General features: G+C 32.8%; 1 protein-coding gene across 3 annotated transcripts in view; it reads right to left on the bottom strand.

The window, feature by feature from the left end:
- LOC102809333 (growth factor receptor-bound protein 14-like) overlaps window positions 1-11,422 on the bottom strand; it is a 66,310-nt gene extending 54,888 nt beyond the window's left edge. For 2 of the 3 annotated variants that reach the window (XM_006815349.3, XM_085501154.1), the window contains exons 1-4: window positions 11,320-11,422; window positions 10,329-10,582; window positions 6,226-6,479; window positions 1,268-1,430 (exon numbers count right to left, since the gene is read on the bottom strand). In XM_006815349.3, coding sequence (XP_006815412.2) covers window positions 1,268-1,430; window positions 6,226-6,479; window positions 10,329-10,458 — 547 coding nt within the window. In that variant the 5' untranslated portion in view covers window positions 10,459-10,582; window positions 11,320-11,422. Of the gene's footprint in view, window positions 1-1,267; window positions 1,431-6,225; window positions 6,480-10,328; window positions 10,583-10,720; window positions 10,998-11,319 lie in introns of those variants that run through there. The other variant, XM_085501153.1, reaches the window with a different exon arrangement.
- Between the last annotated feature and the right edge of the window lie 2,001 nt (window positions 11,423-13,423).

Below are 13,423 nucleotides of genomic sequence, written 5' to 3'. Positions count from 1 at the left end.
GGGAACAACTAATAAAATACCACGTTACTGGACATAATACATACTTTTAATCATCATTCCTTTTGTAAAAATTGATCAAACATGAAATAACATGATGCACTTCAAAATTGGTAAATTATTGATAAATTCCTAACACGACACATGATTTTCAAAAATTAGAACAAAAGTTTTGCTTGTCTGCTGTCATTAATATTGACCCAAAGTAAAATAAAAACACAAGAGCCTTTTCTCATATAAAAATAAAAATAAAATATCTTAGTTATTTCTGGACATGTCAAATTGTCAGCCTTGCAACAGACACCTTGTGAACATAAATATTCAAACATGACAACGCAGCTATGTTTGTTTACTAGATATATATTCTCATTCAACAAAGAGCCAAGCGTAATGGGAAATGTTAACCTGATTTTCCAACATTTATTTCAAGTCTGCTTCTATTTTAAAAAATTTTTTTCTTTTGTTTTGATCATTCATACTGTCTTCAATTTTTTTATTTTTGTCAGTAGTAACATTATATTCACATGGATATGACAGACTGGGCAGACTGTACATGTAGCAATATTGTATTGTGTAGTGGTTCATTTTAATAGGTCAAACTGTGCTACAATACCACCAGGATATTTCTTTTTCAAATACAATAAAAAGACCAACTAAAATCTCATAAACAGTGGAGACCGTACACATTCTCCCTCAGTTGACAGATGAATCCCCTCACATACAGTGACCACACACTGGCAGTTGTTTGCACAAAATCAGAAACAGTTTATTACATAAATTATTACAGACATCAATTGCTAGTTATATCTTTTCACTTTTGTTATTACTAATGACGCGGCTATTAAAGGCAAATCACATTAAAGGGAAATAGTCATCGAGCTGCGCAAGTCGGATATTTGTGTTGATAAGAATTGATTTTCTCACAATCCAATGTGCTCTACTATAAATGGAAATCACAAGTACGAGGTTTGACCTGTACGCAACTGGTACTAATTACCATCGGTGACTCCTTCGATACCTTCCAATCACCTAAAATAATACCTAATTAAAAGCTTGATAATGTCTCAGTTTGTACTTGTTGATCTACGCAACAGTCAAAGGCGCCATCTTTGTTTATATGAGACCCATACATGTATATCTCGCGCGACTACCGCCCTTTAAACAATATATATTAAGGTAAAAATCAAATCAGAATGCATCTGAGTAAAAAATCAAAAATAAAGACAAACTATTAGGGGATAAGGTGAAAGTGTAAATAAGCATCACTTACCAAGTTTAAGATCTGTAAGCTGCTCAACTAAGACCCAGTTTTTATCATCAATACTGTGGTTCTTCAGTACCATGAGGTAGCACACTTCCCTTGCTAAGTAATCCTTCTCCACAGTCACTGTCCGCACGCTGCCGTCTTCATTGTAAATCCTCATTAGAAATGGCTAAACACATCAGAAAAGAAAGTACATTCAGTGTTAAAATACATAAAACATAATTCTTTACTTTATTATTACACTATGTATATGTAAACAATATATATTATATGTGAAGAAAAAAAAAATGTGTGTGTATCACATGATACAACTCCTCTGGAGAGCCATGGAGATCAAGTATTATTAGGATTGATGTTTTCATCTGTAATTGTGTATTCGCCGACAGCTGGTAATTAACATGCATGTTGTGGGGGCATCGTTAAACGGGTTTATATACATATATCAGCAAGTATGTAACTTTATTTATTTATTAGACACAACACTGCCTCCAGAGAGATCAGCTAAGGTCACTAAAACTGCATGACTATTACATCTTGGCTGTTGAGAATCCAGATATTAAATAATAAGCATTCAAAATGGATATAAACTTATTATTTGAGATTACTTGATCCTGTGAGTATATATAAATGGAGTATGAGTACACCTTGAAGAGATTATTACTGTTACTAACATCTGCTTCTCATGACCTGCAACCTTCATTCCATGCATTTTAAATTAATATTTCTATTTCTAACAAAGGTTTTATTTAAGCCAAATGTGTATGTACATCTTGTAAATTATACATGCCAGTTAACTCGAAATTGAACTTAATTGATATTTGACAGTGATTGATAAGATTTCAAATTTTGAAGATGATCAGAAAAAATGTATTCTCACCACTTCAAGAAGACATTTTTAACAAAAATGTACATGCGACACATGCCAACAATAAACTTGACCAAGAATCCACACTGTTCATGTCAGAGTCAATAATTGACTTATTTAATAGCCATCGTATCAAAAACTTTATTCACTGAATAAAATTGATACATGCATTACGAGTACCATAAACTATAAATATTTTTTTATTTTGTTGCTAATAATTTACGATTTTATGGCAAAATACTTGTTACTGCTAGAAATTTCTTCATTGTTGAGAGCATGGCAAGCGAGCGAACAATCAATTTAATAAGCGACTGGTTACGTAGATGTAAAAAGAAGAAGATAATTACAATAAATGATTTAAAATATAAAGCTACAGATTGCATAAAGTGAGTTGAGGATTATGTAGAGTCAATATTATTATTTCCATGTCCAAAACATTTCATCAATTTGGAATTACGATTACTGAAGTGGGAGAAGACAGCTGACCTTATCTGTAATCTACGACAATCAGATTCAGAGTATTATTGAAGTAAACTCATTTCCTGTCAACTCATCAAATCGGTGTACTCAACTCATGAAATAAAATGATGAGAAATTTATCAATAATGATGCACAGTCAAATTAAGCTGTCTTTCCTGTAAGCAGGCTGGTGATGTTTAAATTAGAAAGGTGTCACGTTAGTAATACTATAAATTTCATGTTCACTTTAAATACGTTGTAGTTTCATGTGTAAACGAACCAATGCATGGATCCCTCAGTTGGCTACCTGGGATGCTGAAACTGAAAAGATGCCAACACAACACAGTTCGAACTGTTCGGCTAGACTAGAACTCTGCCAAGAAATGAATGGGAGTTGCTTCCAGTGAAAAGCTGATTTGTTAATTCTGGCAGAAAAAAATGCCTCATGTAATTCATATTTTACCCATATGCAAATTTCCCAATTAATATGCACAGACGGTATATAGAACTATTTCGTGAAAGGTGACAAAAGTTTACTTTGGCATTCAAAAAAGGTTAATAATATGCAAATTACCCAATTAATATGCACAGACGGTATATAGAACTATTTCGTGAAAGGTGACAAAAGTTGACTTTGGCATTTAAAAAGGGTTAAACAGAACAATAGGAATGATCGTGAGCATATATAAAAGTGTAATTATGCAAAACATGAAAAATTAAAATGACAACCAATACAAACATATCCTGGCTCACTTTTTATCTTCATCAAAAGATGTTTTTTAATAATAATAGAAATATAATAAAAACAATTTTTTTGCAAAACAACATTCAATAAATAAATAAAACACAATAAATTAAGTATGAATAACTAAGTCTAGTTTTTGTTTCTAATTATAAATAAGTTTAATAATATGGTCTTGCTGTTACTCAACAAGTACTCAAACATCTGAAAACCATCTGTTACTCCAGTTGAGAATTCTATATTTAATAATAATTTTTGCCTATTAGGCTGATAATTAGGGTAATATATTAAGATATAACTCATTTTCAATTACATGTACATATTCTAATGGAGTTATGAGATGAGAATGTCTACCATTTTCAATTTCTTGATTATGATTACTTTTTCTGAGATGAAACACAAATATCCGATGAAAATTGGTCTGCACAACTAATAAACAGTTAAAAACATGTAATAAACAAAGCCATGCATGGCACAGTCCCTGTTACATGTACATGTAGTTATAAAATTTATAATATATTGTTTTGTTTACAGTAATATAGTTGGAACATAAACATGTCAGAGATATGGATCCAGAAGATGATGCTTGATTTTGATGATTTTTTTAACATTAAAATAATTGAAATTCAGTCATCTTGTATCTGATTGTCAAGTGTGTACTTGTCCATATTGAGAGATATATGTATTGCTTTGGAACAGCATTAATTAAAACAAAATGGCCACCGGTTGGCCATTTTGAATTAGATAGTGAAACCAATACATCCTTATATCTATGACATGATGTATAATGAATATAGAAAAATTGAACATAATCAGTCAAAGCATGTCAGAGCCGCATTCATTAAAACAAAATAGCCACCAGTCAGCCATTTTCAATCCAATCTGAAAAACAAAATGAAGCGCATCAGGGACCCATAATGTCTACCGGTAATTTATGTACCAAGTTTGATCAAAATCCAACTACAAAAGACCAAGATCCAGTTCTGGAATGCCAGCAATGTTCGATTTTTTAATGATTTTTTAGCAAAAAAATGGCCACCATTCGGCCATTTTGAATCAGATCATCAAACCATTACATTTGTATATCTATGACATGATGCATAATGAATATGAAATTTGAACATAATCAGTGAGAGATATGGCTCTAGAACCGCATTTATTAAAACAAAATGGCCGCCTGTCTGCCATTTTGAATCCGAACTGAAAAACAAAATGATGTGCATAAGGTCCTATAATGTCCAATGTATGTACCATGTTTAAACAAAATCCATCTGTAAACAGCTGAGATCCAGTTCCGGAATGCCAGAAATGCTTGATTTTTTTCAGCAGAAAAATGGCTGCCATTTGGCCATCTTGAATCAGATTGTGAAACAAATTGATGTGCATATGTATAATATCATGTATGATGTATGTGTGAAGTTTGAATGTAATTGGTCCAGGCATGTCTAAGATACAGGTCCGGATGCATGCATGGATGTATGCATGGATGCACGTACAGAATTCAATCTGAATGGGAACTAATAATCGCCCAACAAAGACACAAACTACACGTAACCACTACGTTTAACTAAACAAAGAATGAAGTGGTCTATCAAAATTTGAACTCACCTTGTTAACAATTAACTGAGCAGCATTTATGTTATGTTTAGATTGCATATTATCCTAGCAGCAAAGTAAATGAATGAGATATAAAGCAGAGTGACCTTTAACCTTAACCGCCAAAAAATACTTTGCCATTTTTTTTTCAAAATTTTGATTAATACTTACATCCAATGAGAAATCATGTTCATTTAATCCAAAATTGAAGAGAGAATTTTAGAAAAATACCCAAAATGTGCAAAATGTTGCACCAAACCATTTTGGTGCTCAAAGAACAATAAGCATGTGTACTGGAAAATTAAACTGTTATTTCGTATTATGTACTCTAATTCATGCAAACAAAATTTTTTCAACAACTAAAATCCGAATAATATTAATAAAGGCTTTGACTGAAAAATGCATAAAGCATATTAACAAACTGATGTACTGTGTTGTTGCCGGATGCATCATCCGAGATTAGTGTGAGTTTAATGGATGCCTGGAGGTTATACAGACTGTCGTCTAGGATAATCTAAGCTCTGGGATTTGCTACAATATAAGCATAGCATGCAAACTATTACAATGCCTGAAACAGTTTGTATTATTTTTAGAATTTTCTGCTGAATGTACAAATTTTACAGAATTTCATTGGAATAACGGGTATGCACCATATACAAAAGAATTTTTTCGAGAGTGCTGGTCAAATGAATATATAAGTTTTGATGATTGAAAAAAGAGATTCATGATTTAACCTTTTCACCACTAGTTTCTCTTTTTATCACAAATTCACAAAATAGTTGTACAGTCTGCATTTTCCTTCAAAAGATTGGGACAAAAATAGCCAAATTTTGTCTTCAAAATTAGGGTTTATTTCCAGAAATATTGAAGAATATGAAAAAAAAGGGCAGAAAAAATCTTTAAATATTTTTAGCAATTTCTACATATTCATCACATTAATAATGAAACACAATCATCCCAAATGCTAATAAGAATATCAGATTGATCTTTGAGTACAACTTCAATAAACTTCAGTATTCCCATGGTGCATCACAGTACTCCCATGATGCATTTGATTGTTTACTGAAGAAGTTGGGCGGATAGTTAAAGGGAAATGCATCATGGGAGAACAACCATTTTGTTGGGCTTCATCGATAAAGAAGTAATACAGATGGAGTAATAGTTTTTTTGGTTAATTTTTCTTTCAATCATATTTTCCTATTCACTCAAGTTTTGTTCATATACTGCCTGAAAATGACGTTTTGGATATCATACTAAAAACATAAGTGAGTATTTAAGTGAATCACGTATATCTATACATACCCTTTTATCAAGGTCAGTATAACTGCCGGACAGCATTCCTAATTCTGGGAATGGATCCGGAACTCGTGCTTCTTGAGGCCTGTCATCATACCAACGTGTGGAGCCAGACGATGGACTCATAGGAAGATTTTTTTTCTGTGATTTCGCCTTTGGAGGCAATGGCGGAGATCTCCTGTCCTGATACAGAAGTGGCTGTTGTTCGTTTGATGCAAAAGTATTCACTCCTTCATTTAATACAACATAACAGTCATTTCCTGTAGTTGCAAATGAAAACAGAAAAGAAAAGAAACAGTTAATATTCACATTCCATGTTAGTAATCACAGAAGTATTTAGCTATGGAATGCCATAAAAACTTCTGTTGTACGTGGTAAACTAAATGATCTTATTCTACTGCCTATGTCTGCTTCACTCAAACCAGAAACAAAACTACATACATAGTTTATGAACTCTAAAAAGCTGCCAATAAGCATTTGTAGCTAAAGTTTATTTGCCGTCATGCTTTCAAGGTTGTGCAACTATACTTAATGCATGTCAGGCCCCAGGTATTAAATTTTAGTAGTAAGCATGTCATGTCAGGAAGCTGAATAAACACACACAGTGGAAAATATTGCACCTGTGTAGAGTACACAATGGTTAGTAGTATGTTACTAGATACACTTTTATGGCTGAATACAACAACAGTTATAGAAATAATGAAACATAATTAGAACACAAAATAGTAACTCTTAATTGTCAAGGGGTAGGAGCTGCATGACTAAGGCTGTACCAGTCAGTAAAGGCATCTGCTAATCTAGAAGAATTTACCAAATTGCAATTAACCAAAAATCACTTTGACACAATCATAATTTATACATTAACCTTTTCACCACAAATTCACAAAATAGTCCTGTTTATAGTCTGCACTTTCCTTCAGAAGATTGGAACAAAAGTAGTCAAATGTTTTGAGCGAAAATTGAAAATTGACTCAAATTTTGTCTGTTGGCTCCAAAATTCATTACTAAAATATTGAAGAATATAAGAAAGAAAGAGCAGACAAATTTGGGCGAGAAAGTCTGGTGATGAAAAGGTTGATGTTGCACCGATATCACCTTCGATTGCTTTATTGTGATCTTGGGACAATTATATGAAATAATTACCGGTAATGGAATGATTATGCATGAATTGTGGGAAATGCCAGTCCCCAAGCTCCTAATAAAACTTTCACAATGAGAGCAACTGAAAAATATATACTAAACCCAAATTATAGACTCTCAGAAAAATATTACCGTCCTTGGCAAAAAAGTTAGAAAACAACCTCACTTGCTATGACAGCTCTATTAGTAATGACAGGAAAGTGACCTTTGTCACATGATTCTTAGAATCTTTTCTAAACTCATCAAAGGCTGTGAATCCCTGAAATCTGAAAGTGTGCATCAAAAAGTCACGTAAATACTGAACAGATAACAATCAAACAAACCAGTAATAAATTCATTTAATGTTTATTTGACTCTGTAGGTGGAAATATGGCAACAGACATTGCATGGACCTTCTATAACCCCACGCAGACTGATCATTTATTTATAAATAATACAGAATGAACATTTGCACTAAATAAATCATAATAAAGAATTCCATGATGATTCACACGACCAGAATGCACATATGAAACCAAAACACATTATGAGATTAGTGACAGTTCTGATTGCCAAAGTAGAAACCACTGTAAATTCTAATGATTACATCACTCAATTATCAAAATTGCAAGCATTTGACTCACTGCATTGACAGCTTAGAAGGACACAACTATCCATTGACAGGAAGATATAGTTACTTACCATGAGTCAGACTGAGAATATTTTTTAACACATGTTCTAAAACCAACACATGCAATAGACACATATGATGTACCAAAAATGATATATAGTGACTCTTGACGTTGTACTATAACTATTATTTCTAATTTCAATCTCTGTTCTGATGCAACAGGAAAGAAGATTTATTTTAGTCATTCACTAAATATTTAGATAGGCAGCCTCTCGTCTGAGTTTTAAATTTAATTAAAGAACTGAAAATATCATTAGAAAATGAACAATATGTATAGTATTAAAGCAATCAGACTTGCAGTTTTCAACAAGAAGTCAAAAATATCACTTTTTATCAAAAATGACAAAATTATTCATTAAAATTAGATATCCTCATGAAATGAACAAAATCTAAGAGAGGTCTACCCAAGGTACATACACACCAAGTATCAAAGCATTCAGGCTTGTAGTTTTCAAGAAGAAGTCGAAAAAGTAAAAAGTTGACACGGACAACGGACGCCGACAGAAAATCACTCATATGATAAGCTCCGCTCGACTAGTAGACAGTGGAACTAAAAAGAGCATATTGTAACCCTCTCAATATAACTGCAACACATCACTTCACTTCACTTTTCAATAAATTATTTATCTTTTAGTTAACTATGAAGTTAAAAAGAAGTTACATGGGTTCATCTAATACTTGACTTTACTTGAAAATTGTTTTGTTTTTTTTTTTGTTTTTTTTTAAACCCAACAAAACAAATATAAACAAGCTACCTGAAAGTCAAAATAGCTCCTGTTTCAGCTGAGTATTTTGATACGTAAACATCACAGTGGACAAACAAATAACCTTGTTTTTGTTTACATCCTGTTCTAAATATTTCCACTCCAGTGACATGACAGCAGAGCTAATAAAGCTGTGGCTAGAAGTGACCGAAGAACAAATTATCTTACAAAACTCAATTCACAATTTTGCTATGAAAAATGTGTACATTATTTTGTTCAGCGATAGATAAGGCTAATACACACTTCTAACATAGGAATTTCTGAAGTTTTGCCAAAAATACGACTGACTATTAGAAAATCTGAAGAAAAACTTGGTGTACCCGAACTAGTTTTTGAATTATGAATGTCAATGGTGTGTTTATTGCGACCATTTTTCAATTCAAAATGGCCACTAAACTAGCTCAAGGCTTAATGTGATATAGTGAAAACACAAAGTCATTGTTACCATGGAAACAATATCATGTAATCCAAATTTGTATTTGTTTATTGTCATTCACTTAATAGAACTTTTCACTCAGCAAAATATACATGTAGTGTTTTATAAAATGCCCTGTATTTTTACTAATGGTTCATGTTGACATATCAACTGTGTTTATTTGTAAGAAATTTCAGCAGCAAATAAATTACCAATAACTGAATTATTTCAATAAGTGAAGAATATTGTAGAAAATTTTATTTTACTTGGAATTTAGTTTCACTGGGAAAATCAATATCCAAATTAAGTTAAGTTACACAAATTTGTCAAATGAGGTCCATCCAAAATCATTCGCTAACAAAGCATATCATAACGCTATAATCTGTGTATTATTTGTAAGCAATATAAACTATATTATTATACCGGTACATCTCAGACTGTTCTCTAGAATTCTATATCTGTATGTATATTCATTTCCAAAACATATCTGTACTTATAGTCACCAATATTGAACACATTCCAGGATATTGGCGTCCTATTCGAATACTTTAATTAGCAGTTCATGAATTTGCATGATGTTGAACATTTGATTCGAAGAACCGAATCAGTAATCAAAAACTACAATAGCTACGACGTCTCATTTCTAATTTTGCAGTTGTTTTGTTCAGTTTAAATTTCAATGGAATTTCAAACAAATCACCATAAAAGCACAATGAAGTAACACATAAAAAGTTGAAAAGATCTTTATCATGTACAAATTCAATTTGTTTCATAAGTTTATTAATGTCCTATTACAGTAAGAATTTGTAATCATAACCAAAGCTTTTGTATTTTGCCTATTTCAAATCCCAAATAACACTATAGGGTAATCTCAGAGTCATTATATCCATAGAAACAAGTACCCTAAATTATTATTTCCTATTTATCATTTATTTGATAGAACCTCAGCAAACTTCCACATTTTTTTTTAATAGTTAGCTGCGTCCTGGAATGAACTCCCAGCATTATAATATGTGATGAATTATTCATGAAGTACTTTGATTGACAAGCAAAAGTAAACACAAAGACAATAGATACTGATAAAGAACAAACTTGTATCAGTTGATACAATCCTCTTTACCTTGTAGAGTGCTATCCTGGTTTGTATCAGAACTACTTGGTATTGGCTGCGGTGATGATCGGTTTTGAAATCCTAACCCACAGAGCATGTCACTTAAATTGTCGAAAATCTGTCCACGAGAATTGTCCATTGTAACAACTGCTACCTCACACTGCTACTGCTAAGAGATACACCGATCAATCTTGGCGTGAACTTCTGACAGTGATTTCTACGTCAGTGCGGAACAAACATGCAATTCTGTTTGTGTTGCGTACCTAAAAAAAACAACATTGGAATACATATGTTTATGTCAAGGACAGGTCGACTATATGTCATCATCAACATTGTACTAATAATTAAAACATAGCAACAAAAACAGAAGTAATCGCAGTTTTGAACTTCACGTAACTTACTTTAATACAAGTTACATTTTGAGTAAAACTGAAAGCTACCGATCGAGCCACAGGACGTACAAGTTAAAAATTAACATCAATCAACTGTTTCAAGGACTACAGTGTAACTGGCCTATATTATAGTTGACCTACGCCACAGCACACGCGAATTCTCATAACGATACTATGCAGTGATGAAATCTTATCGCGGCAAATCAGACGAACCACAACGACAAATCACGTGTTTGAATCAGTTGAAGTCAGGTGAAGTCAACAGGCCCCATATCCACGCCCATCCAGGGGACCAATCGGCCGTTTATTAGCTCCCTGCGTGACAGAAATACCGCAGTGGGGGGTACGACTCGATGAGTCATTGATAAATACAAGTTACGACTGGATTTATTATATCCTGCTCCGTCGTTGACTCCTTGAACGAATACTGAACCAATTTCAAGGTACAAAATTGTCAAAAAGGCACGATCACATTCGATGAGTTTGTTTCTCGGTGTTCCCTTGACAGCACTTCTCAGAGATTCCATATTTTTTTACTGGCGGGGCAGTATATTACCTGTGATATATATATATTTACAGAAATTGAAATAAATCGACCAAGTACTTACGAGTAAGCACGTCGTTGCATCCAGATGAACATGCTGCTTCTGTTTATTTACGAGTACGTCGCAGCTATATCACGTGACTTGAGGTGATTCACCTCGCTACATGCATTGCCAACGGTAACGCCATGAGGGCGTTGTTGTAATAACCAATCACTTTATGACCGTCACATTTATCAAATCGTAGTATTTTCGCTCTTACTATTTATTTATTTATTTATTTATTTATTTATTTATTTATTTATTTATTTATTTATTTGTTTGTTTGTTTGTTTGTTTGTTTGTTTGTTTGTTTGTTCGTTTGTTTAGTTAAGTGTATGTTCATTTGGAAGTTGAAAAAAAAACAGGAAACCTGTGTCTTCATCTGATTTGGGTGATATAGTATCGAATTTGTTTTGTACAAATTGTACATTTTCCATAATAGCTCACTCTACTTCGTCATTCGGACTCGATTCGGAATTGTAATTGATACATTCTTTTTTGAAGAGAGATATTTGTATTTATACGCCGACCAAGTAACTCAATGGAGTATATGGGTTAATCTATATCTGGAATAACAACAACATGTTTGTTGTCTGTCATCAACACATCCATGTGACGAGTAATAAACAGCTGCTGGTTGAAAGCACAACAATAGCGTAATTAATTGCGTTATGCCATGTTTTCGAAACACGTAAATTCTGATCGATCTGATTATGCTACAATTACGTTTGTCAATCAGCAGCTGTGTGTATCATCGTTTCATTCATAGACCTACAAATCTGTAAGCCATGGGTCAGTGAAATGCATAACTACACACACTGTGACGCACATGTTTACGTTCTTCACGCATGTGTTTATAAGAACCGCGGCTAATAATGTATGGTATTGGTCACCCGTTACATCCGGGTTACAGCTCAACATCACCTCACCCCACGAGGCATGTCATGATATTTAAAATGGATGTGAACAAAATGATGTCATACTAGAACGTGTTTATCTTAGTGACGTACAGATAACGTGAGGTCATATCAAACTGATACAAACTATAAACAGCCACTGTGCGTCAGTAACCGGTAATTAAATTAGATACTGGTACAGCGAACTTCTTGTTTACATCACATGTGTTTATACATGAATATTCACACTAAGTGATATTCGTGAATTTTGTTATTTATAAAAATAACGAATTTAATATTGCGCCAAATACGTAAATACGTTATCCCAGCAGTGTTTTACCTCAGAATTTTCATCACAGTGGCACGTGGTCGACACCATGACCTCGGCAATAATCTCAAAAGCTTATTTGTTGTGTGTGTGTGTGTGTGTGTGTGTGTGTGTTTTCTCTGTCATCGTACATCTATGAACTATTTTACACAAAATTTGTGAAAGAGATATTATTTTTTTAGGAACTAATTAGATATTCTACAAAACGAAAAATTTGTTTTTTAATTCCCGTATTGTGTGTACATTCACCAACAATTAATTATGCAAAATGCGATTATTTTACAGCCTAAAAAGATCTAGTTAATATTGAATACTGTCGACACTATCGTTTTCATGAATATTCCCGAATTTCACAATTCAATTGGATTTCCAGTCTCTGTCACTCATGTATATAGTTGACATTCCCGTTCCTTATATTGTCCTCAGCGGTAATTGTTATTATACATAGTTTAGTTTATTGGAACACGTAACAAATCCCCGGACATAACAGGAACAATAAAATCCAAGACAAGAAAACTAATACAAAACAAACTACACACAAAAGACAATGGCGAATCTAAAATGACTAACCTAATGACAATTCATAAAACAAATCAATATAGGTAATCATATCTGACGAAAATTACTTTAAATGGTCTTAACTGCGAGATGTTGTTGTCCCAATAAAATATTTTTTTTTATGAACTGAGCCAATGAAACGAGTGAACCACTGTTATTGTTTTTCATTATCATTATAAATTGTAACTGATTGTTTAGATTAACAAAGTCTATAATGTATTTCATTGATTTATCAGATAAATCTTGTCTTTGACTTTATAATTGGGACATGATATTATAGGATGCAGTTTATTATTTTTGAACACGAATCACATATCTTTTCCTCGATTTTCTGGTATTGTTTATC

Source organism: Saccoglossus kowalevskii, chromosome 7, assembly GCF_978046115.1.
Source record: "Saccoglossus kowalevskii chromosome 7, keSacKowa6.1, whole genome shotgun sequence".
NCBI lineage: Eukaryota > Metazoa > Hemichordata > Enteropneusta > Harrimaniidae > Saccoglossus > Saccoglossus kowalevskii.
Note: the sequence above shows the minus strand (reverse complement) of the source record. Positions and strands in the feature narration are given on the sequence as shown.